We start from the raw sequence: 25,126 nt of genomic DNA, 5'->3' as shown, positions 1-25,126 counted from the left end.
TTAGGATTGCAGAACTTTAAGGCCTCTAATGGATGGCTGGAGAAGTTTAAACTACGTCATAATGTTACTTTTAAAACTGTTTGTGGGGAAGAAAAATCTGTAGATTTGCAGTGTGTTACAGAATGGCTGGAAATATTGACAGAAATTTGTGAAGGTTATGAAGCTAAGGACATATACAATGCTGATGAAACTGGACTGTTTTTCAGAGTTTTGCCAAATAAAACCTTATGTTTTAAAGGAGAAAAGTGTTCTGGCGGAAAAAGTTCTAAGGAACGGTTAACTGTGTTACTCTGCTGTAACTCGGAAGGAGAATTTGAAGTACCACTCGTAATTGGTAAGGCAAAAAAACCTAGATGTTTCAAAAACATTAACCCAAAAACCTTATCAGTTCAGTGGTATTTCAACAGAAAGGCATGGATGACTCAAAATATAATGATAGAATGGCTAACTGCTCTTGATGACAAAATGTGCAAAACAAATAGGAAGATTTTGTTATTTCTTGACAATTGTAGAGCACATCCACAAAATTTAAAATTGAAGGCTGTGAAATTGGTATTTTTTCCACCAAATGCTACATCTGTGTTGCAGCCTTTAGACTAAGGCATTATTCAAAACTTTAAAGTTGGATATAGGAAATTGTTTTTAAGGCATGTTATTTCGCAAGCTTCCAGTGAAAACAGTGCTCAGCTCGCAAAGTCCGTGAATGTATTGAATGCAATCCAGTGGATCACTAAAGCGGTTTCCTCAATATCCAAAAGTTGCGTTCAGAACTGTTTTAAAAAAGCAGGCTTTAAAATCCAAGGTGTAATAGTCAATGAAAGTAACAACGAAGAAAATGAACTCTCCGAACTTGCTCGAGTCACTGGCTGTGATATTCCGATTAACGATTATATAGCGATAGATGAAAATTTATGCACTGATGACACCAATGAGGATATCACTGCTTTCATCTCTGAGAAAATTGAAGATGCAGGAGGAAGTCTTCCAGAGGATCTTGAAAGTAGTGAGGAAGAAGAAGAGCCAGAAGAAGATTGCAAAATCAAAAATTATAGTGATGCTTTAAGACATATCACACAGTTGCAAAAGTTTATGTTGATAAATGGTGACAGTGAAGGACTCGGACTCATTAGCGACTTTAGTATACATGTACAGAAAAATGCGTCTAAATTACGTGCTGCAAAACAAACCCTTGTAACAGATTATTTTAAATACATATCTGTAAGTACTTTTCATCACTAAATTTTTGCTAAAATTAATTTTTTCTAAATAAATAACTTAAAATTCAAAATATTTTCAAACTTTATTTAATACTAGCGTTACACGGACGACTTAGCCTGTACTAGAAAATTAAAAGGGCATTTTAAAAATTATTATTGAATTCTTATTAATTATTATTGTATAACGTTAATGCTCTATTTAATGTTTGGAAATCTTGATTTTTGTACCTCCGAATAAGGGACACCTCTATTTAAGGGACAAAATTTCTGGTCCCCTTCGTGTCCCTTATTGGGAGGTTCTACTGTAATTTATATAATCCAAATAGTTTGAAACAATATTATAAGTGTTTCGAGTACAAAGAACAAAAAATTTAAAAAAGGGGGGAGGGGGGGGGGAGAATTTCCACTAATGTTCTGGATCTTTTATCCTTATATTATTAAGCTATTCTACTTTTCATTTGTTTGAGGACTGTGAAGTATTTTCAGCAGCCATTTTGGTCCTCTTTTCCTTATAAAAGAAAGGTTGCAATATCAAGATGGCACCTTTTTTTACTAGTGTTCGTACCAAACATAATGAAATACAAAAATTGCATTTGTAAATGAAATTTGAAGATGGTTATGGCTTTGTTTATTGATTGTGCTGTTTAATATTCACGCACAAATAGAAGAGTTTGCAGTCTCTCTTCCGAAATTTTTTTTTAGGGACGCATTTTTAGACTTTTTGATGATTAATAGGAGGATGGGATGCTTGAAAGTTTGGAATTTGAAGTTATATTTTTGAAAACATAATTTTTTGCTATCTTTAGTGGCTTGAAGGGAAATGATGAGATTCAAGAATTTTCAACAGTTTTTTTTTTAAATTAGAGCTTCAAAAATGCAATTTTAGATATCATTAGTGATGCTAAAAAGAAGGGGTTGGGGGACCTTCCCCCAGAAAAAAAAGTTCAAAATTGAAGTCCTAAAAACGCAGCTGTAGGTCACCTTTGATGAAGTAGCATAAGATGTGGTGTCAGAACTTTTCCCCAGAAATGTTTCGATGTAGAAGTTCCAAAAACGCAGTTTTAGACGATCTTTGAATGATATTGAAAGATGAGGAAAGAAGGACATGGGGGCTAGTTCGAAATTGGAGCCTTCAAAATGCGATGGCTAGCCATCTTAATTTAAATCATATTATAATGAAGATAGTTAATTAGAACAAGAATATATCACAGAGATATTATTATTCCAGATTAATAATCTTAATATATAAAAATCAATGTCCTGAGATAACATATATATATACATATATATATATATATACCAACGCACAGCCAATACGGCTGAAGCCTCAGACTTGAAATTTGGCAGGCATATCCACATGATTACGAAAGTATCCACTAAGAAAGGATTTTTCGAAATCTCAATTACTTCGGGAGAAATTAATTAAAACCCGTTAATTTCTGTGAAATTAAAACCTCTCATTGAAATTTAAATTCCTTATTTTAAGAGGCTTTCCTCCATTCAAATCATTATTCAGTACTTCATCTCAACTTTTGGTCGATAGCGAACTATAAATTTGATATTGTTTTTGTTTCTCACGTGGTTCTTCAAGGCTTTTCTCAAGTCAAATCATAATGTTTCTGTCTATTGCTTTCATTTTTTCAAAACTAGAAACGAAGTTTTTAAGAACATCATCATAGGCGGACTATCCTTTTGAATTTAGAAGAGTGCAGTTTCCTGTAAAAGTTTGCTTTGCAATAACCGTTAATAAGTCACAAGGACAGACATTAAAAGTAGCAGGGATCAATTTAAAGAAGACTTTTTTTTTTCACACGGCCAATTTTATGTAGCTTGCTCCAAAGTGGGTTCATCAAGCAGCTTAATAATTTTAGCACCAGAAAAAAAAAAACCAACCTAAAAATGTGTTATACAAAGAAGTTCTTGCTTAAACATAGGTATAACAATAAAATGTAGATGGCCTGTGTTTGCAAGGATAATCAATACTTTAAAAGGATCCTTAATAACAGTTAAAGATCGGTTAAGTACAAGGGCATATACATAACAGGGTGGCGACAGGAACTGTGAAAAAAAGTTCCCTGACTTTTCCCTGATTTCCCTGATTAAGTTCACCAAATTTCCCTGATTTACGTTACCAATGATAATGGTTTTTTTTCTTTGCTCTACTTGAAATCCATTGTATATTTGTATAAAATGCAGTATTTTAAATGTTTTAAGTTGTGTAAAGTTGTTGAACTAAAGATACCTATATTTTAAAAAGATGCTACTTTAATAAAATAATTTTAAAAAAAAAGACAATTTTTTTTCAGGGGGAAAAAAATCTACAAAACAGTACATTAAATTTTTATGCAATGGAAAGATTATAGAAAATTTAAAAAAAAAATATTTTACTTCCAGAAACCACTTAGCATAAGAATTTTAAGAAACTATTAAAATTACTCTTAAAAACATATATGTGTCTTTATGATAGAACTAAAAAGTAATTGAAATTTTTTTGAACTAAGTTTTCAAACAGTATAATAATTGTTGCAAGAATAACAAGTAATAGTGAAAGAATAGAAGTAATGTAGTTATTTTTATATAACTAATTGACATATTTATGCAAAACAGATGAAACCATTTGACATCCATTCATAGGGAGCTTTTCTCTAATCAAGAACATAGGTTTTAATGAATGAATACAGCATTTTAACAATAAAAAATAAAGATATTTACTTAAGTACACAAGTTAACTCTATTTCAAATGATTTTAGTATGTAACAAAAAAAATCTTAGATTGCTTTTGTAACAAACAACTTTGAAATGCAAGGATAAAAAAAAAGGAAAAAAAAAGCAATTAGTTAATTTCAAAATACATAAAAGATGAATACAACTTGGTTATAAAATTAAAGAATTACTTAAGTCTGAAGAAAAGAAAACCTTTATAATCTGCGATGACAACAAATAATATAACGGCAAAAAACAAAGTTTTTTGTATTGAAAGTTCAATTTTTGCAATTAAATTAAAAACCCTAAGAAGTAATAACTTTTAAGCTTTTATAGTATTAATTCAAAAACCAAAGATTTCTTCATGAAATCGTGATTACAGCACTTACTTTGAGACAATGGAATAAAGGCAAAGGAGCTAAGACATTAATGAAGGCTTCCTCTTTGCCTGTATAGTTGTTTATTTTACGTAGCATTGAAAGGGTAAAAGGAAATTTCAAGCTAGGTAAAATAAACAACCTAACAGACACAGAAACAATCTTAGGAAGTTCATCCTGTGGTTAATAAGTAAGATTCAATACTTTGACGTTGAGGGAAAAAGATGCACAAATATGCAGCAGTATAAAATCGCATCTTATTAATTTAAATTTTTTTTAAACAGATAATTGGCGGAAAATGCGTAGGGAATTACAGTATTTAATTTTGTAAAGCAAAAAAAAAAAATTTTTTTTTCTTCATAAAATCAATTTTCCCTGATTTTTAATTATTTTTTCAAAATTCCCTGATATTTCCCTGATTAATAAAGCTCCCTGACTTTTCCCTGATTTCTCGCCACCCTGCATAAGGAGTCCAGGGGCCCCGGAATCCTCCCCAAATTAAAAAATATATATAGGTAATAAGTAATTATTACAGGGGATTTTCGAAACTAGGTGCCCTAAACACTGTTAACCCTTGCTAATTCCATTACCCGAGCAATGCCGGGTACGGGAATGCTAGTATCATATATGATCCAGATCCATATTAATAATATCATGCTAATCTTACATTAAGGGAAGGGATGGGGTCAGGGGCTATCCCTAAACTTTTCAATACTGTGAAGCTTCAAAAAGGCAATGTTTTTGGATCTTCATTAATCAAATAGGAAGGGCTCAAGATAGAAGCCTTTCCCTTGGATTGTTTTCAGAATTGAAGTCCTAAAAACGTAACTGAAGGCCCTTTTTAAAGACATTACGGCATGAGGCTCAAAATCAATCATGGAGAGGAAACAGTATATAAACTTTTCCAAGCGAGGTAGGTTTGAACAAAATATTTTACTGCTTAATGATTGGGAAGCAATCCCAAATCACTTTCCAATTCTTAAACATACGAGTAATATTTCGTGATTAGCACCCCTACTTTCATAAGAGGGCTAAAATGGTCTTAATAAAGCACAAAAGGGGATCATGCTCATCCTTACTTCCGTCACTGCAGAAAGCGTTTTTGGAGTATTCTTTTTAGTAGGGAGTTAAAGCCCACCAGAGTTTATTTTCTGTGACTCCCTCCTAATTCTCATTGAAAGATCTAAACAGTTATTAGCTAGCATTTGACATTCATAAAGACGTTGATGTATAAGAAGAAGAGTTTTTGAATGATCTCACGAAAAATGAATATAAGATTTTTATATAAATGTAATCAAAAATGTATTGTGCTTGTTCCCACATCCTCCCTTTTCTCCGTTTCATAGTAATTGTAATCTCAATATACGAGTTAGATATATCTTTCAAACAAATAAAATAAATGAATAAATAGTAAATGACCTCCCATGAGAGCATCCCAGCTTCTGTAAGGTACAAATTCTACATGCATAGAAGAAAACTGGATAAACTTCTACTGATGCTAAAACTGATAAAGGGTGCTGAACACAAAGTTTCGATGCTGAATTTATTTTGGCTTTTTAAGAACCTTGCAATCTAGGACATAATGATATTTCCAATTACCAGCAAAAATGAACAACAATACAACCATTACTTCTATCCATTTACTTACCCAGCTAGTATTGCATATTGGCCATTGCTGCTCACAGCCATTGTATTGGCCTGAAAAATAAGGAAGAATTAATATCTTCTAATATATTCCAAAAAATGAAACAAAAACCATTGAACAATAATAACCTGCAAATCCCGATGATCTGCGACAACATTACCGCTTTCCCAAATTCCGGCCATATCAAAAAACCTCGCCCTAGATATGGAACACGATCCCTTCAATTTTTGGATGTGTAGAACAAGAGACTATCATATGCAGATGTTTACTAAACATTTCAAGCCAAAGTTAATATATAGAAATAGAACCCAATTGTGCAAGTCTGAACAATTAATATAAAAGCAATGCTACGTGAAGAAACTTAATAGGTTCTTAAAATAACCACAAGTGGCGTTGAACATCGAGAATTTCTATGTTAACGTGTTTAGAGCATGGCGGAAAAAACTTCAAGCAAAATCTAAAACGTTGCTAAATAGACTGTCGGCACATTTTTCAATTAAACTTATTTGACAGATTTCTTCCCCATTTGTTTATGAAATCCATTAAGGCAAATGTCAATAAAGGCTAATTCATTAGAAAGGGAGAGACTTAACACCAATATGTCTCATCTTATAAAAGGGCAATTACGCCAAACATAGAGAAATGTAGTGATTGTAAACAATCGATGCAATAAGTGTCTTAAATGGATTCTTTATATGTAGCGAAAATTAAAGTGCTAATTTAGGGAATAATTAAAACGACACTTGACTTACATTTTAAAGGAAAATAATGGATCAAAACAATGACAAGAACACTAGCATGCCTCCCGAAACTACTCTGTTTGATTTTCAAATCGGTGGTCATAAGCATGGCGAAGGGAGAGATAAATGGGGTAAATTTCATACGCAAGATCAAGCGCTAATACTTTTTACTGTTTCTTGAAAAATGAAAGGGATGATTTCGATAAGTAGGAATATGTCGATCTTCATCCCTTGGTGTTAAATTTTTAGCAAAGATACCTGAAGTAGGAATATTTTCCTTTGCATACTAAAACGAAAAGTAAGGAAATATCTATTTGCTTGAGGCTACCATGCTTACAGTTGGCAACCTCCACCAGTGGTTACTGACCGGTTGTTCATATGACAGTTAATGACATCAGCTGCAGGGTTGCCAGACGTCCCGGATTTCGAGGGACTGTCCCGTATTTTGAAAAATTGTCCCGCGTCCGCGGAACCTCCATTTGGGATGGCTAAAGTCCTGTATTTAGGCTGACAACATGTTTTTACAGATCAAGACATTATTTTAAGGGAAAACGAGCTGATGTGTGCATCACATGACTTCCCTTTATGCAAATTTAATGATAATACTAGTGCCTTGGAGTAAGCTAAGAAACACTTTAAATATTTTTACCCCAAGTTTGTTGCGAACTGAAGCAAAAAAAAAACGTTTTATACAGATTAATTTTCCCAATGTTGGACAATTTAATGAGATTCAATGGTGTACTCTCTAAATATCGCCAGTAGTGACCAAATAAAACCAATTGAAAAAAAAAAACGCCAAGTTGGCCAAAAAACTTGGTGACTAAAAGCTTGGCGATGTGTTGCCAAGTGTTTGCCAAATTATAACACCACTTGAGTTTGCATTGATATTAACAATGATTTCACCCCAAAAAGGCCTAAAAGATCCTCTTAGGAACATCGAATACAACCAAGAGGGGAGGTGCACAACTAAATCCCACTAGGAGTGTATTTACCAAATCTCAACTTTCGAGGACATACCGTTTTTGAATTATGCGAGATACATACACATATACAGACATCACAAGAAAACTCTTTTTATTTAATTCCGGGATCAGTAAAATGGATATTTCGGGTGTCTATAGGTTCTTGGGCACATATCCACGTGTGGTCGCGTTGAAAAAAAAACTCGGCATTCATTCGGGGGAGAGCAAAATGGAAATTAAGGCCAATTTTTTGGTGAACATTTTTTTGCGAATACAATACTTCCTTTACTTTCTAAAAGGAAGTAAAAATAAAGTAACAGAAAAAATATGAAATAATAAGCAATAAGAAAATCATGTGGCAACTAACTCAAAAATTATTTTTCCTTTTGATTTGGTTTGTATGTTTTTGTTTTGGCGGCAGACCATGAGGAACAGAATGGTTGCTTCTTCTTTGCTCGTTAACTAATGTTGAAAATATATTTCTGCTCATTAGTCATCAATCGTAATGAAAACAATTTTTATACTTTCATAGGCGACATTTCGTGAGGTTTAATGCTTTGTTGCGATTGAATTTTTCAGATTGATCATGAATAGATGTCTCAAAAATATCCCCCTCCCTTTTTCACTCCTAGGAGCCATGTCCGGTATTTACTGTTCTTAATTCTGACAACCCTGGTCAGTGGTTACTAACCGGTTGCTCACTAACCAATGCTTCATCGAACACTTTAGGCTGATCATCGGAAACTTGCCCAGACAAATAACACACAGGTGAAAAATACTTAAAATTGATCAAAAATGTCACATGATTAGTGATGTAAATTACCTCGGTATTTTTTTAGGGGTAAATACCAAGGGTATATACCCGGGTATTTATTTCAAAAATTTATATTCAACTAATATACTTTTCTGTAGATATTCCACTATGTATATATACAGGGTGTTTTGTTTTAACCTTCAAAACCTCTATTTTTGCAACCATTAGTCCTAGATGCATACTTCCAATTGCAAAGATGTTCAAAATCAGATGCAGACTTAAAATATTGAAAATTTGAAGTAAAAATAAAAATGCGTAAGAAAATACAAATTTTAACTTTTTACATCGGCCCCAGGTCCTCTGACTTATGTTTAGGGAAATAATCTCCATTGAAAAACAATTCCAACCAAAAAAGTTTGAAATTAGTACAACCAATATTCTCTGAGATATGAAACGCATCGTTTTGTGACTTACACCACTTTACACTCGCCGTCAGTAACGTATTTTGGGCGAAAATATAGCAATTAATGAGTGTTTATATAAAATTATATGTGTGTAGAGTGGTTTTTCAAATTTTTCAAGGTTTTGCAGCGTGTTTTGCTTATCACTGCATAACATTTGCATGAATTTTTGAATAGAATGAAAAATGTAAATACCTTGAGTTTTTTACTTTGCCAACCTGTCATTCTTCTGAAAGGGTAATAAGTTCTAATCTCATCTTCTGCATGGTCCCTTAAAACTTTCAAATGGAATATCTCCTTGAGTTTTGATTGCACAAATGTCAAGTTTTTTTGTGTCAGTAAGTTTTAAATGCAGATCATTTCTTCAAATTTAAGTTAGGGGACCTTAGGGCCATATAAAAAGTTAAATTTTGCAGTTTTTGACTCATTTTAATTTTTGCTTCAAACTTTCAATATCTTTACTCTGCATCTGATTTTGAATATTTTTGCAATTGGAAGTATACATCTAGGACTAACGGTTGCAAAAATAGAGGTCTTGCAGGTTAAAACAGAACACCCTATATAACCAACCATACACAAAACAATAAATTTTTTTCTAAAATTTGTATTTTGATCACATATTTAAAGAATTATTGTGTGAAACAACTCAGTTATTTAATATGACATTCACATTAAATGTGTTGGATATGCCTAATCAATGTTGATAGCCAAATTTCAGACATAAAAAGACATTCTACAAAAAGTAAAAAGCTTAACTGGTTACAAAAAAAAAAAAAAGCAAACATCTTCTCCAATTATGGCATTGAAAAGAAAGATTCTTTAGTTCACGATGTGTTTCTTTCATAATTTCATTAAGTTTTTCAATAAAAAATATTATAAACTGTGTATTACATATTATTTCATATTTAGGTTTAAAAAAAAATTTCTGATTCACTTTTTGCATTTCTTTGTAAAATACCCAGTTTTTGGGTATTTACCCAGGCCTTGGGTAAATAACCAAAATATATTTACCTACCCACTGGGTAATTACCCGATCCGCATCACTACACATGATTAAATCAACCAGGTTTCATTGCGGTCAACCGGTAGATCTACCGGTGATGCTCATAGAAGGACATCAGTAGCAACAGGGCCGGATTTAGGGGAGGGCAGGCGAGGCTACTGCCCCGGGGCCTCCACAACAAAGGGGCCCCCATATTAAATTTTTTACAAAATATCCTGACTTTCACGGGTCAAAAATATCGGATATATACATATATATCAAAATATTCGGATATATATCAAAGTATCGGATATTTTGGAAAATATGATGGATCTTTTCGAACTCTGATTAGGGGCCTCCACTCCTCCGGTAGCTCTCATAGCACGATGTGGTTAGTCGAGGCTGTCGAACGCACCCCATAGAGCAGCAAGGTGACTGAAATGAAATTATTATTGCCAAAAAGTTAAGTCACACGAATTTGCCAATTATCGAAATACCCCCCACCCCCAAAAGGTAAGAAAGACTGGCAAATTATTAGCTAAAAATTTATGTTGCTGAAAATAATGTTAAGCTTTCCCGTACCAATTCAGTTTTTAGCATTTTTCATAAAGATAGGCTAAATGAAAGTTATTGTTGAATAAAACCACTTTTTCATATCAGTTTCAATTTTTCTAACAAATTTACTAAAATAGCCCTATTTTATTATTATGTTTTTCATAATATACTTTGCATTGTTTACAGTAAGAGAGTTCAAGTGTAAAAAAATTGTGCCTAGCCTGTGATGCAAAGTTTGTCGAAATTTTTTAAAAAGCACCAAATGTTCCACATTAGGATAATTCCCCAAATTTTCCCATAGAAAAATTTTGCAAAAAATAAAATTTTAGATGATGCTCCTGAATTTTAATTTAGAACATTTTAGTAAAACATAAAATTTTAGCTCTACAAGTATTTCTGAACTTTTAGAAACTGATATATTATCAATATATTTGAGTTGGCTAATTTGTAAAGCCTTAAATTTGTTAAAATAATAAAAAAAATATTTCGAGGAATGGTGTTTCCTCTCAACTGCAGCATTGATCAGAACTTGACAAGCCAAATGCATTTTCTATTTAAAAAAAAAAGAATCTTTAAGTTTATTGTTAACAAATTAAAAATTCTATAGTTAGGGTATGTTCGGAAACAGGGATTGGTGGCACCGGTGCAACTGATCCCTGTTTCCAATCATACCTTTAATGAAAAATCCTGAGGTTTATTTTTACTATCAATTAAAAATATTTTATTTTTCAACCAAGTTTCTCCAACTCACTAAAATTTTCTGAATCTCATAAAGGCAGTTTTATTTATTTTTGAATCAGATAACTTTTTAGATAGTTATTATTGGTGAATTTCTGATTAATACAATATTTTTTGTTTTGAAATTTATTATATGAATATTAAATAAATTTTAATTTCAGATTATTAAAGTACTGAACAGTTTTCAATTTACTCCACCTCAGGAGCACCTGGAAGAAAATCTTTCACTAAGTCACTAAATTCTTTATTCGTTAAGTTTTACACAACATTAACTTAATATTTTAATCACACACAAATTTAACTATTTACACAAATTTAACTTAATATTTTTAATTAAAATATATTATATTTTCCTGAGCAATTATCAAAGAAGCAGTGGGAGTTTTGAAGTTTGCATAAATATAACAGTTTATTATGAACTTAGTAGGAATAAATAAAAGTAAATGCATGATGTAATGATTAATATGCTGAGGGTTATAAACTTAGTTATAAGATCCAATCTTATTTTGTCCATCCTTAGATGCATAAATCAAAGATGATTTTTGGTGACTGCTACTTAAAGTTGGAAATACAAAACTATTTTGCATTTACAAAAAAAAGGTAAAGGGTAATTTCTAACCACAATTGAAGCAGTGAGAAGTAAAGGGATGTAAGTGCCAAATTGAATCAGTACAAATGGTAGGAGAACCTCTCCTCTTTTATTGGGCAAGAGATGGTACAAGTCATGATCATAGTACAATAAAAACATGAAGCATTTGCGCCCACAACTCAAAACTATCTGCAAGTATGTTAAAAAATATACAGTGGGTAGGTAAAACATTCAGTAATGCAATGCTTATTGAGCTTTCAATCATGTATTCGTTATGAAAGCAAGAGATTCATTTTATTCTTTTATCTAGAGATTTTCAAGATAACCATTTTTTAATATTGATACTAATTTAAAAATTTCGAGAGAAGTACATATTTTCAGCAAATGTATCGGCGTGTGCGTATATATTATCTAGCTATGGTCATGATTTAGAAAAAAAAATTAATGAAAGCCTACCTAAGATCCGAACTTTAGACATTTTTTACTCTAAACTTTAAAATGTCCACTCATCTCTCTTTGCTTCTCACTGCCTCAAATATGCAATGATTTTACGTTTTTATATTAATAATGATGATTTTATAATTAATTAATTTCGTTTTTCTGTTAACTGTTTTAAAGTTTCCTTTCATTGTGTGAATTAAAATTGCTTTACAATTATCCATGCATGAGTCTAGTAATGTTTGACATTTGTAGGTGTTCTTAAACATCAAAATGGAAATATATTGAAGCCTCTCAGAAAAGGTGATTCTAGATCTGTGAAAGAGTTAGAATTTTATGAAAATGTATTTGAGAAAAAACGTTTTGACCCTATTATGCAAGAACTTTCTCATTTTTTGCCAGCTTTTTGTGGAACATGGGAAACCTCTGTCAATGGATCAGGTATTATCAATAATAAAATGATTTATAAATATATATACACATACATAATATATATACTTATATGTAAACATTCTAATGATGCATCTTAAACCTTTAAGGACCATAAAATTTGAAGTAGAATCTTGAAATTTGCCTTGTTTATTTATTTATATTTTTAAAAAAATTTTTGCTCATATTAAGATATGTCTCAATTACAAGAAAAAAATATAGATTAAGTCATTTGTATTCTATAATGTATTTAAAAAGACTTGAACTTTGGGGACACTTATTGTCGCCTCAGACCATCTCTAAGACATCTAATCACAGGAATAACACTAAGATATCCTACTGTTACTCTGAAGCGACAATATGTCCCAGATTGGTCCTTAAAGGGTAAAGAGGACAAAATAATAATGTTTTTCTTTCTACATTGACTTCAAACAAATTAATTTTAAATAAGTTTATTTTTATTCAGTGATATTATCACCCTCATTATCAACAATCTTTTGCCATAAAGTGGAAACTTTCAATGGCTGATAAAAATCAATTGGTTTTAGCAAAATATCTGGAAATGACATTTTAAATTTAAAAGCTTTCTATGTGGCAAAAAATCATCCAAATTTCTTTCGCACAGAAAGTTGTAGCAATTTCTTTCTCACAGAAAGTTGTAGCAATCGGAATAAATGGAAATCTCAATATACAATGTCAGATGAGTATGGTGGGTGAGGCAGTACCTTTTAGCTTTTTTGTCTTTGCTAATGATGCATCCCCATAAATAGTGCTTGCATGCTTAATTTCTTGACCTAATTAAAGCATTTGAGACGTCTTATTTAATTGTCCACTTGAAAATCTAATATAAATCCTCTTGAAGCAGTTCTACTTTTTCTTCATTGTCAATAACCCCCATAAATGTGATATAATCCGAAAAAATATTCCAGTGCCCAAAAAGCCTTTCACTAATAGTATTAATGGAAATAATAAACAACAGTGGCCCTAGAGCTGAACTTACTTAGAGCTTACTTCACTTAAAACCTCAGTCCACAGAAAATGATTAACATGTTGTAAGAACAACCAGTTAGCCAATTTTAACTCAAATTAAAGTTTATCCTTCTATTCAAATACAAGCCAGTTTGCTTGGAACAACCTCACACAGTACATTATAAAAAGCTTTTTGAAAGTCAATGTAAACAGCATCTACACTTTTTGTTGTTTTAAGTCTTGGTAATTTTGTTATAGGAATGCAAGAAATTAATTGCACAAGATCTACCCATCCTAAAATTATACTATAAACCCGTCAACTGACCATTATTCTCCAGAAAATTCATTTTCTTCAGTTAATTTTTTGTAAACTGATGAAGTTAAAACTCCCAGTTATATGATTATCTGCTTTTGCTTTAGACCCTTTCCAAAGCAGGGCAACATTACAATATCAATCTTTAGTACAGGGTTGTCATGCCACAGGAAACCTGATGAAACAAGGAAAATACAGGGAATTTTGAAAATTTTCTCAAAAATCTGGAAAACGCAGGGAACTTTTAAATTGGATTAGTAAAATCAATGCTCAAATATGTAAACTACTGAAATAAATAAATAAGAGAATATTTTTTATATTAATATTAATAAAGTTCATAAAAAATTAAAATTATAAAAAAGTACTTTCACTTAAAATTTTTTTTTTCTTGTTTTTGTTTTAGTAAATATAAAAATGTCTATCATAAAGCAAAAATTATTTATTGTTTAATTTGACATGCATCCTAAAATTCATGCTAATATAATTTAGAGAGCATGAGTTCAGTCATCCAGTATTCATTGTCCTGCTTAACTTTTGCATTTTAATCTTTTTAACTTCAATTAATGAATGGTTACGAAAAAGCTTTTTTTCTTGTTTAAAAAGTTAAATATATATACAATCACCATGTTATCTTTTTAGTTAAGAAATTCTTCCCCTTATTTGATATTCCCACCCCTGTGCTTGTGATGAAACTACCAGGATTAATGTTTTTTTTTTTTTTTTAAATATCAGTGTACGCTTGTTTGTAATGTTTTATACAAATACAAATGTGACGACCAGCAACAGGCTTTGGGCCCAGCTAGACTGGTCCTAGTCAATTTACAATCCCCAGTGAAGATCAATGGCCCTCTTAAAACTATCTACTCCCTTGCTCATTACCACCTCTTCCGGTAAACTGTTCCAAGGTTCCACTACCCTGCTAAAATAATAATTTTTCCTAACATCCATGTTAGCCTGAGATTTAAATAGCTTAAAACAATGACCCCTTGTCCTGTTTTCAGTGCTAAACTTCAGCCCCCTAACATCTTTCATTTTAATAAATTTAAACAACTGAATCATGTCCCCTCGGTCTCTTCTTTGCTCAAGACTGTACATTTTTAGCCTTCTAAGCCTGGAATCATAATCTAAGTGGGAAAGTCCATTTATTAGCCTTGTAGCTCGCCTTTGAACCCTTTCCAATACATTAATGTCTTTCTTAAGATAAGGAGACCAAAACTGAACAGCATACTCCAAATGAGGTCTTACCAAACTTCTATATAAGGGCAGAAGAACTTCTTTAGATTTGTTTGAAATAGATCTATTGATAAACCCAAGCAGCATACAGGGAAAACACAGGGATTTTTTTCACCAAAATTGAGTGGCAACCCTGTAACAATCACTGAATTAAAAGCTGAATTACAATTAAAACTTACTGTAAAATATTTTCTATAAAATTATTATTATTTTTTTTTTTTCATATCAAGAAATGAGATATTTATGCTTAGAAGATGTCTGCAGCAGTTATCAGAAGCCTTGTGTCTTTGAAGCCAAAATAGGATCTCAAACTTATGCTCCAGATGCAACAGAAGCGAAAATTAACATTGAACTATCAAAGTCCCCTGGAGGAATATTGATGGGATTTAGAGTAATTGGAATGAAGGTATTTTTATGAAGAGAATAACTGTTCCAAAACATCTTACTCAAAAGCTAGGTAGTAAAAGTGCATATAGGTTGTTCCATGTCAACTCACACACCTAAAAAGTGAGTGCTCACAGATTATAACAGTGTTTTGCAGGTTCATACCCATTCACTAAATGGTATAAAAAAAAAAAAATTTTTTTTGACCCTCTGGCTGTTGTAGTTTTTAGATATAAGGGGTCGAAATTTTAATGTTTTGCTTCCACCGGCTCATACTTGCCTGGCCATAACTCTGGAACAAATACAGTTAGAAACTTGAACTTTATATATTTTGAAAGTTTACATTAAGAGCTCTAAAATGATATATTACATGATACAAAAATAGAATTTTTCATTTTGAAGGTCATTTGAATTGACCTTTGACCTTGAGTATTTCCAAAAGTAGTAATTTTAAAAATCAGAAAAAAAATATATTTTGTATAAACTGTAATTTTCTTTACTTGTGCCAAGTTTCATGTTGGGACAACACTGGGATCATACATAATTTAAACTTTAATGCTACTCTGAATGGTTGAAAATCAATTGAGATCAATTAAAAGTCAAATATGTGTGCCCAAATGTGTAATAATCGTGCTGATAATGCAACATTAGAAAAATGAAAAATTCATTCAATGTAATATACAATGATAAAATTACATACAATAATTATACAAGTTATCCATGCAGTCAAACTTGACTTAACAGTTATATGCTTCTTCCTGACAATGCTTTGCTAGGTTGCTTTCTGCTTCTGCAATTTTATATCTCCTTCCAGTTTCTGAACTTGAGTAAAAACTGGTCTGAAGTCTTCACGCACTCAATGTTATGGCAGATGAAAATGATTATAACCAAGCGTGCCTTGATGGAAGGTCACGGGAGGCCAATATAAGCTTGCAAAAATGCCCTTATTCAACAAATTTTGTCTGATTATTCAGCAAAATTTGGAGTTCTTTTTGGCAAAATTATGATAATTTGGAGAAATTCTGATCTCCTAAAAATTAAAAGTTTGGGTCGCCTTTGCTTACAACAGACTAAAACTACAATGCAATCACATGTTTAGGTAGAGAAAGTTCTAAAAGCACTTTATTACTTGTAGCATTCTATTAGGACTTTATAAACACAAGGTGGTTAATTGAATAATCTTTTCAAAACAGTTGATTGTTAACTCGTTGACTGGAGTATTCCCTTGTCTTCACATGAGGCAAATTTGTAGACTAATTTTTTCACCTAAAAATATCCCACAAAGCTGTTAAAACTGAACCAAGTTGACTCAACAAATTTACTTGTTTGTAGAGCGAACGCTTGGCAATGTCTTGAAGAGTTGAATCAACTAAAAAGTTGATTCAACTCATCGGGATGAGAACCTTGTTGTTGTAGTCTTGTGCCAGCAAGACTGGCAGCGCTGCTTCACTTTTACAACTGTACCGTAATTTGGTGTGAAGTCCGACTTCCACAATACACACATGCCATAGGGACCCGTTAATAAAGTAGGCAACCATTCACAGCATAACAACACATTCACACAAAGAAGAACAAGGACAGGAGAGAGAAAGTACATCCATGCCCGAGCCGGGATTGGAACCCAGGACCACCCCATCGCAGGCAGGGAAAATAGCATCTGTAAGTCTGTCTGCAGACAATATTTTAGAAAGAGCAAATATATTTTTTAAATTACTATAAATTTCTAATTTATCATCTGCCAAACATTGCTATATCACTATTTTTCAATTAATCGTCAAACATCCGTTGCATGACACATTAAATTATAACCGATCCCCTAATTGTCCCAACATGAAACTTGGCACAAATAAAAAACACAATAATGTGTATAATACATATTTTTTTTTTTTTTTCAGATTTTTAAAATAATAACTTTTGGAAATATTCAAGGTCAAAGGTAATTTTGAATAAGGGCCGTATCCAGAGGGAGGGCCTGACGGGCCCGGGCCTCCCCCAAAATGTTTTGTACCGTAAAACAGAAGGTTTTTTTTTTTTTTTTTTTAAATTCCTAATGTCAGAAAAGGAAAATAACAAAGTTTTTTTTTATTCTTAATTTTGCTACTATTCAAAATTTATAATATTTTGCAGAAATACAGAAAAAGCAGTTCTAGTTCTCATTAGCTGCAAGGCACATTTGAAATTTAGACCTTTAATTAGGACTTCCTGCTCTCTTTCCCAATTCAATTCAGGGCAGTTAAGGGTTAAAGCAGGCTTCTGTGCACTTCCTCCTCCAGGGGCGTGCACAGAAATTTTGGGGCTGTCACAAATGCTTTTTTTTGGGCCCCCTCCATATTGTTTACCCATATTTTCAACCCTAGGTTTAAAAATATTGGGCCCCATTTAAGCTTGGGCCCGGGCCAACAGGTGTCCCTTCTCCCCGCTGTGCACGACCCTGCCCTCCTCCCCCTAAAACTCTTATAAAACGTACACGGTACTGATTTCGAGTCGGGGACTCCCCAAAGGCTGGGCCCCTAGTTTCCGATTAGGCGAGTACCTTGTTACCAAGATGTGCCAAATTCAGCTCCTTGATACATCCTGAGCAAAAAATGCAAAAATCACGATTCTCGCATTTTTGTAGCATAATTTTCAAGATCATTTTTGTGACTGATAAGTTTCTTGTCTTGCTTACTGAATGCCGAATTCAGTCAGGGAAGTTCTTTTGATATTGCTTGTTTTTTTTTCTTACTTCTACTGCATACTGTTAATACCTTTAGTATGAGGGGAAAAAAATAACACTTACTCTACTCTCTTTCATTTTCTGCACTACTTGTGACTGAAAAAACAAAAGTTTTTTTCGAGAAATATTTCATTTATTTTTAACTTAAAACGGGTGTGTCTTACAAAGTTATAATCATTTTGTAAGACTGTGCTATCAACTTTTGAAAAGTGTAAATAAAGAGCTCCAAATAATTTCAACTGTTCGAGAATCTTTGAAAATTATTTAAGTTTTTGAAATTCCTTGATAAGTTCTTCAATTTTGTATCTTATCAAGAAAATAAAGTATGAATTGTCCAAATGGCCAGAATATTACTCTTCCGTTCTTATTTTCTGAATGTCTACACCATTTCTTTTAAACTATTTTGTACAATTTTCATACTGTAGGGCATTTAATGGAAAAAAATTGGGGATAGGGGGAGCGATCAAAAACAAACTTCACTAAAAGCCGATATGAGCAGATGATGAAGTGCTTCTCTTTTCTCCTCTCTGTCCATTAAGTTCCATGATTTGTCCAGCAAGCAATTTTTATTTTGTTTGATCTTGATTTGTATAAGAATGTATAACTTTTAAAAGACTTTGTTTGCCTAGTTTTTTTTTTTTTTTTCATATTTTTGTAGTCTCAATTACCTAAATAAGGCTTCAAAATACAGATTTTTTTTTCGAAAATTTCTCGGGGGAAAAACCCCCGGACCCCCTGAAATTATGGATGTTCTACATCCGACTTAAAGGGAAAGTCTCCTGTTATCCTTACCACTATAAGGTGAATAAGAAAAATAATAAGAAATTAAAATAATAACGTCCAAACAGTGAAATCATTAAAAATCGAGACAAAAAGTCTTCTATGTTAACATTTTTATGCGTTTGTTGCGTCTATATATACAATATGTGTGTGTGTGTGTGTTAGGGCAATGTGCTAATCCGGGCCCCTCCCGAAAAAAATTTCTGGATACGGCCTTGTTTTGAATGACCTTCAAAATTTAAGCTTAGGTTTTTGTATCATGTAATATATCATCTTAAAGCACGTTCTAAGAGCTTCAAAATGCTACCAAGTTTTTCCATGTAATACAATTAATACAAAAGTTATATGTGTCCAAAAGCTACTCCGTTTACCAAAATTCAATTTTTTGTAATGATTCCTAATCAAAAAATATTTGTATTAAAAATCTAAAAATTTGGGTTTTTACTTTTATTATCAAACACTATCTCTGTATAAAATTTTAGAAAAAGCAGAAGGGTTTAGCTTGAAAATCTTACTCTTTTGATCGATTTGATATGGAATTACCCATATTTTTTATTTCAATATTTACTACAATATATAAATCTTTTGCAGCTAAAAATGCTTTTGATGTAACTTTTTATGTGTTGTTGTGTGTTCAAAAATTATATATGCTTGAAAATATTTTTGTGTGCTCTATCATGTTATGGTTTTTTTTTTATGCATTTATCATCATTACTGGCAGTCTTGGGTGAGATTTGTGATAAATTACTGTTATCGTACATCAGCTAACACTGTTTGGACCAATGGTTTAAAGATTTTTTGGGGGTCAGCAAAATTCAAGAAAAAGAGGAAATATAAAAAAATAAAAAGCTTAAAATTGATGTTCTAGATATTTAGCAAATAAATAAATTTATTGGATAAAAATTCAAGTCAAACAATTGCTTTTTTAAAAATTTACTAAGTTGATGCTGAAAAACATGCTGAATTACCCATGACAGTTATCAAAACCCAGTCATCGGATCTGGCTGAAAGACTATTCCTAAACACTGACCTCATGGGACTGTCCATTCATAACTGGTCTAGATCCTTCTTGCATGATGCATAAAATTTTACTCTGTATGTGTGCCAGACCTTTTGAATGGCACTGTCAATGTATCAATTATAATGCACTTATTTGCATGTTTTTGTATTCTAATATTGTTATTATCCTATTCATTTATTACACACTAGTGGTACCCGCACGGCTTTGCCCGTAATAGAAAAATAATGCCGTAATAGAATCTTTTGGTTCACCTGTATATTTACAAATAATGTATGGTGAATTTTCTCGCCATTTGGCTTGTACCCATGTTACGGTTCCACATTATGATAATTTCGTATCTCACCAATTGGCTTGTTCCTATGTTACGGTTCCACGTTATGATAATTTCGTAATTTACTCATCCATCTGAAGATAATTTTGTTCTTAAAATTGGAATAGAAAAAGAACCATATCGAATTTTCGAAAAATCGCTTCGAGGTGCACACCCCCATGCTACAAACTAACTTTGTGCCAAATTTGGTGAAAATCATCTGAACGGTCTAGGCGCTGCGCTATGCGCGTCACAGAGATCCGGACAGAGAGAGATCCTGACAGACAGAGATCTTGACAGACAGACTTTAAGCTTTATTATTAGTAAAGAAAAGTTAAATTTTTATTCCTGCACTGTATCACTTCTAAATTTTATGTTTGTTCTGAAAACCTAAAGAGCCGTTATGAATGCTTCTAGGTTTATGATGATTGTAAAAATGAGTACCTTACTTGGGATAAATATTATGGAAGGAGTCTGATGCCTGACACAGTACTAACAGGTATGATATCATTACTTTTAGTGTGATCAAGAGCATTACCAATTTTCTATTATTTGGAAACAAGATATTTAATCATTATACTTTTTGCAATTTATTGAAAAATATAGTGTACTGTCTGTCTTTCACAAGAAATTTCTCGCCGTTAAATCAGCGCCCGTGACTTCCAGGGCCGGATTTATTGGAGGGCAGGTGGGGCTACTGCCCCGGGGCCTCCACAACAAAATGGCTCCCACAATAAAATTTTTACAAATACCTAACTTTCATGGGTTGAAAGTATTGCAGGGTGGCGACAGATCAGGGAAATCAGGGAAAAGTCAGGGAATTTTATTAATCAGGGAAAAGTCAGGGAAATATCAGGGAATTTTGAAAAAATAACAAAAAATCGGAAAATTTATTTCATGAAGAAATTTTTTTTTCTGTACAAAATTAAGTACTCTAATTCCCTACGCATTTTCCGCTACTTATCTGTTCAAAAAAAAAAAAAAAGTAAAATTAATGAGGTGCGATTATACACTGCCGCATATTTGTGCATCTTTTTTCCTCTACGTCAAAGTATTGAATCTTACTTATTAACCACAGGATGAACTTCCTAAGATTGCTTCTGTGCCTGTTAGGCTGTTTATTTTGCCTAGCTTGAAAAATTCCTTTTACACTTTCAATGCTACGTAAAATAAACAACCATACAGGCAAAGAGGAAGCCTTCATTAATGCCTTAGCTCCTTTGCCTTTATTCCATTGTCTTGAAGTAATTAGCATACTGTAATCACGATTTCAAGAAGAAATCTTTGGTTTTTGAATTAATACTATAAAAGCTTAAAAGTTATTACTTTTTCGCGTTTTTAATTTAATTGCTAAAATTGAACTTTCACTTAAAAAAACAATGTTTTTTGCCGTTATACTATTTGTTTTCACCGCAGATTATAAAGGTTTTTTTTTCTTCAGACTTAAGTGATGCTTTAATTTTATAACCAAGTTGCATTCTTCTTTTATATATTTTGAAATTAACTAATTGTTTTTTTTTCTTTTTTTTCCTTGCATTTCAAAGTTGTTTGTTACAAAAGCAATCTAAGATTTTTTTTCGTTACATACTGAAATCGAGTTAACTTGTGTACTTAAGTAAATATCTTTATTTTCTTATTGTTAAAATGCTGTATTCATTCATTAAAACCTGTGTCCTTGATTAGAGAAAAGCTCCCTATGAATGGATGTCAAATGGTTTCATCTGTTTTGCATACATATGTCAATTAGTTATATAAGAATAACTACATTACTTCTATTCTTTAACTATTACATTCTTTCAACAATTATTATTCAGTTTGAAAACTTAGTTCAAAATAATTTCAATTACTTTTTAGTTCTATCATAAATACACATGTTTTTAAGAGTATTTTTAATAGTTTCTTAAAATTCTTATGCTAAGTGGTTTCTGGAAGTAAAGTATTTTTTTTTTTTAATTTTCTATAATCTTTCCATGTAGAAAAATTTAAGATACTGTTTTGTAGGGTTTTTTCCCCCGAAAATTGACTTGATATGTTTTTTTTAACCATTTTATTAAAAAAGTAGCATTTTTTAAAACTATATCTTTAGTTCAACAACTTTACACAACTTAAAACGTTTAAAATACTGCATTTTATACAAACATACAATGGATTTCAAGTAGAGCAAAGAAAGAAAACCATTATCATTGGTAACGTAAATCAGGGAAATTTGGTGAACTTAATCAGGGAAAAGTCAGGGAACTTTTTTTCACAGTTCCTGTCGCCACCCTGTATTGGATATATACGTGTATATCAAAATATTCGGATACATATCAAAGTATCGCATATTTTCAAAATATGATGATCTTTTCGAATTCTGATTAGGGGCCTCCACTCCTTCGTTGCCCCGGGGCCTCTACACTTCCAAATCCGGCCCTGGTGACTTCATTCATTTTCTGCGAGGGTTAGTAGGAGGGGTCTTTTGGCACCATTTCGCCACTCGTCCTCTCGCCTTTGTGCAGTTGTACGGGTTTTTCAAACATAAAGCTTCCCTTGGGAAAATGAGACATGCCTCGTTGTTACAGCTACAGACAGGACAAGACATTTCGGCGGCGCGGCGCTTTTCTCCTGATGGCCGGACAGTGGTTCTTTAATGATCCATGGTTAACTTTGACCAGATAACATAACTTTCTTTTTTATGCCAATAATACTTTTTATAGTTTTTGTATTGATTACTTTTTCCATCCTAATGTGTATTCTTGTCACCCAACAGCATTGGAAAATTTCTTCAGAAGTCAATGTGTCTCCATTAACTGCTGGATACTTTCTAGTTTTGTCCACAAACTATTGTTGCTACAGGAATGGTTTATGAAACAAAGAAGCATTGCTTTCTATGGAAGTTCGCTACTCTTTGTGTATGAAGGAAAATTATCATCTTGGCAAGAATGGGCTGCAAAACAAGATTTAAATGTTGATAATTTTACCGGTATTGATGGGGAAACATTTTTAGAAAGCAAAACTATGCAACTGCCCAAGCAAAATAATTGTGAATGTGGTCTTACTAGAAATATTTGTATGAAATTATCAGATTGTTCATTATTTAAAGTGAAAATGATAGATTTTGCTCATACATTTTCAACCTCTGAAATAGATAGTAATTATATCGATGGATTGCAAAATCTTACAGATAAACTAAAAGAGCTAATGGAACTATATAAAACAAGATTATGATGAGTAAACTATGTGTGATATTTGTAAAGTATTATAATAATCTTGATCATTTTAAGTAACTCTCATTCCAGGGTAGCATAATGATTTATCAGGCTACCGAAATAATTTTTAAATTTTTCATTAAAAGCATGAGTCCTACTAACCAAGGAAACACACGAATAATCTTATAATCAAAAACATTAAAATAGGTAGCTATATATCAAAAGAGAACATTGGGATTTTTTGAGGCAAAAATATTTGCTCTTGTGTCCCAGTTATTGAGATATATATATATATAAGGTCTTAAAGTCTGCCAAAATTTTAAGAAAAGTGCCAAATGTAAAGATTTGGCAAGAAATTAAAGGTACATGCGATTTCACCCACTGCATATGGCATGACATCCATCTGCTAAGGGTGTGAAAGATGTCTTCCATTCCTCACTGAAACTCTCTAAAATTGGCAAGTTTTGAAAAAATTTCAGCAAACTGTAAAACCTCCCATTTCAATAATGGGGACACAAGGGCAAATGATTTACGCCTTCAAAACCATGTTTTACCATGCTCTTTTCACTTCTACTTATTTAAAGTTTTTTCAGTACAAACTATCCTATGGTTTCCTGGAAAGATATTGACACATGAAAAATACAGACATTTTCTTGTTTCTAGGACCAAGCGTTATTACTTGCCCATGGGTACCACTTTTCAGAACTGAGGATAAAATTATCTTTAAAAAAATTGGCAGACAAATTTCTATCTTAAACTGAACGTTCAACTTTAAAAACTTTCAATTGAAGGATAGAAATATATTTGCCAATTTTTTTTTAAAGGCAGAATTCCATTTTCAGTACTGAAATGTGGTACCAAACAACCTTGCTCTGAAGGAGTGCATCAATGCTAAATGATGCAGTGTACTAATTGATATCCAGAGTAAGTTGCAAGACATATAAACTAAATTGGATTATCATTTAATTACACCTCATGTAACCAAAGAACCTCTAAATATATGTAGTACATGTATGAAAATCAATAACTGCTTTCAAACTTTCATGTATCATTCTTTTTTTTTTCTTAACCTTTAACCCCCTTTCCTCTCGCTCCCGTGACTATGCAGGGCTGGGGTTTCGATCTTCATTTCTCGCACCTGTGATATTGCCGTGCTGGGGTGTGCAATATTAACACGACAAAACGATTAAAATCAATTCATTTCTTTGTCCCGGAATACATTTTATTTCTCTTTTTATACATTAGATGGTAGCACCAGTCAATTTTAAATGTAATTGCAGATTTTAAATGTAATTGCAGAGATGCAGGAAGGAATTTTGGTACTACTTACCAGATTGTGACATTGGCCTGTGTTTCTCAAGCTTTGAAATTTACCACATAAGAAAAATTTACTTATCTTTACTTATATTACACAAAAGATTAATAAAATTCTTTTTTTTAATGTTTAAAAGACGTATTTCTTAAACTTTCGCTGCTTGCTTGTTGACTTTTCATAAAATTTTGAATTTTTTGAAGTTTCAATCTAAAAAATATTGAAAATGAAAAATTGAATGCACATGTTGTACATACACTTATTTTTATATAATTTTCTCAAATAAAAAAATAGACACTTTTATGACCAT

General features: G+C 32.1%; 2 protein-coding genes across 2 annotated transcripts in view; one reads left to right on the top strand and one right to left on the bottom strand.

Annotated features, from left to right (window-relative positions):
• LOC129225503 (GATOR complex protein WDR59-like) overlaps positions 1 to 6,129 on the bottom strand; it is an 80,398-nt gene extending 74,269 nt beyond the window's left edge. Inside the window, exons 1-2 of the mRNA XM_054859931.1 lie at positions 6,071 to 6,129; positions 5,946 to 5,995 (exon numbers count right to left, since the gene is read on the bottom strand). Coding sequence (XP_054715906.1) covers positions 5,946 to 5,995; positions 6,071 to 6,124 — 104 coding nt within the window. The 5' untranslated portion in view covers positions 6,125 to 6,129. The remainder of the gene's footprint in view (positions 1 to 5,945; positions 5,996 to 6,070) is intronic.
• Positions 6,130 to 6,601: 472 nt separating this feature from the next.
• Positions 6,602 to 25,098, top strand: LOC129225508 (inositol polyphosphate multikinase-like). The gene is made up of 5 exons (XM_054859937.1): positions 6,602 to 6,813; positions 12,417 to 12,602; positions 15,336 to 15,511; positions 20,734 to 20,815; positions 23,066 to 25,098. The coding sequence occupies exons 1-5, from the start codon at positions 6,711 to 6,713 to the stop codon at positions 23,521 to 23,523; spliced, it is 1,005 nt and encodes a 334-aa protein (XP_054715912.1). The 5' UTR covers positions 6,602 to 6,710; the 3' UTR covers positions 23,524 to 25,098.
• Positions 25,099 to 25,126: the final 28 nt, after the last annotated feature.

This window comes from Uloborus diversus, chromosome 7 (genome assembly GCF_026930045.1).
Source record: "Uloborus diversus isolate 005 chromosome 7, Udiv.v.3.1, whole genome shotgun sequence".
Taxonomy (NCBI): Eukaryota; Metazoa; Arthropoda; class Arachnida; order Araneae; family Uloboridae; genus Uloborus; species Uloborus diversus.
This window is presented reverse-complemented; position numbering and strand designations above follow the sequence as displayed.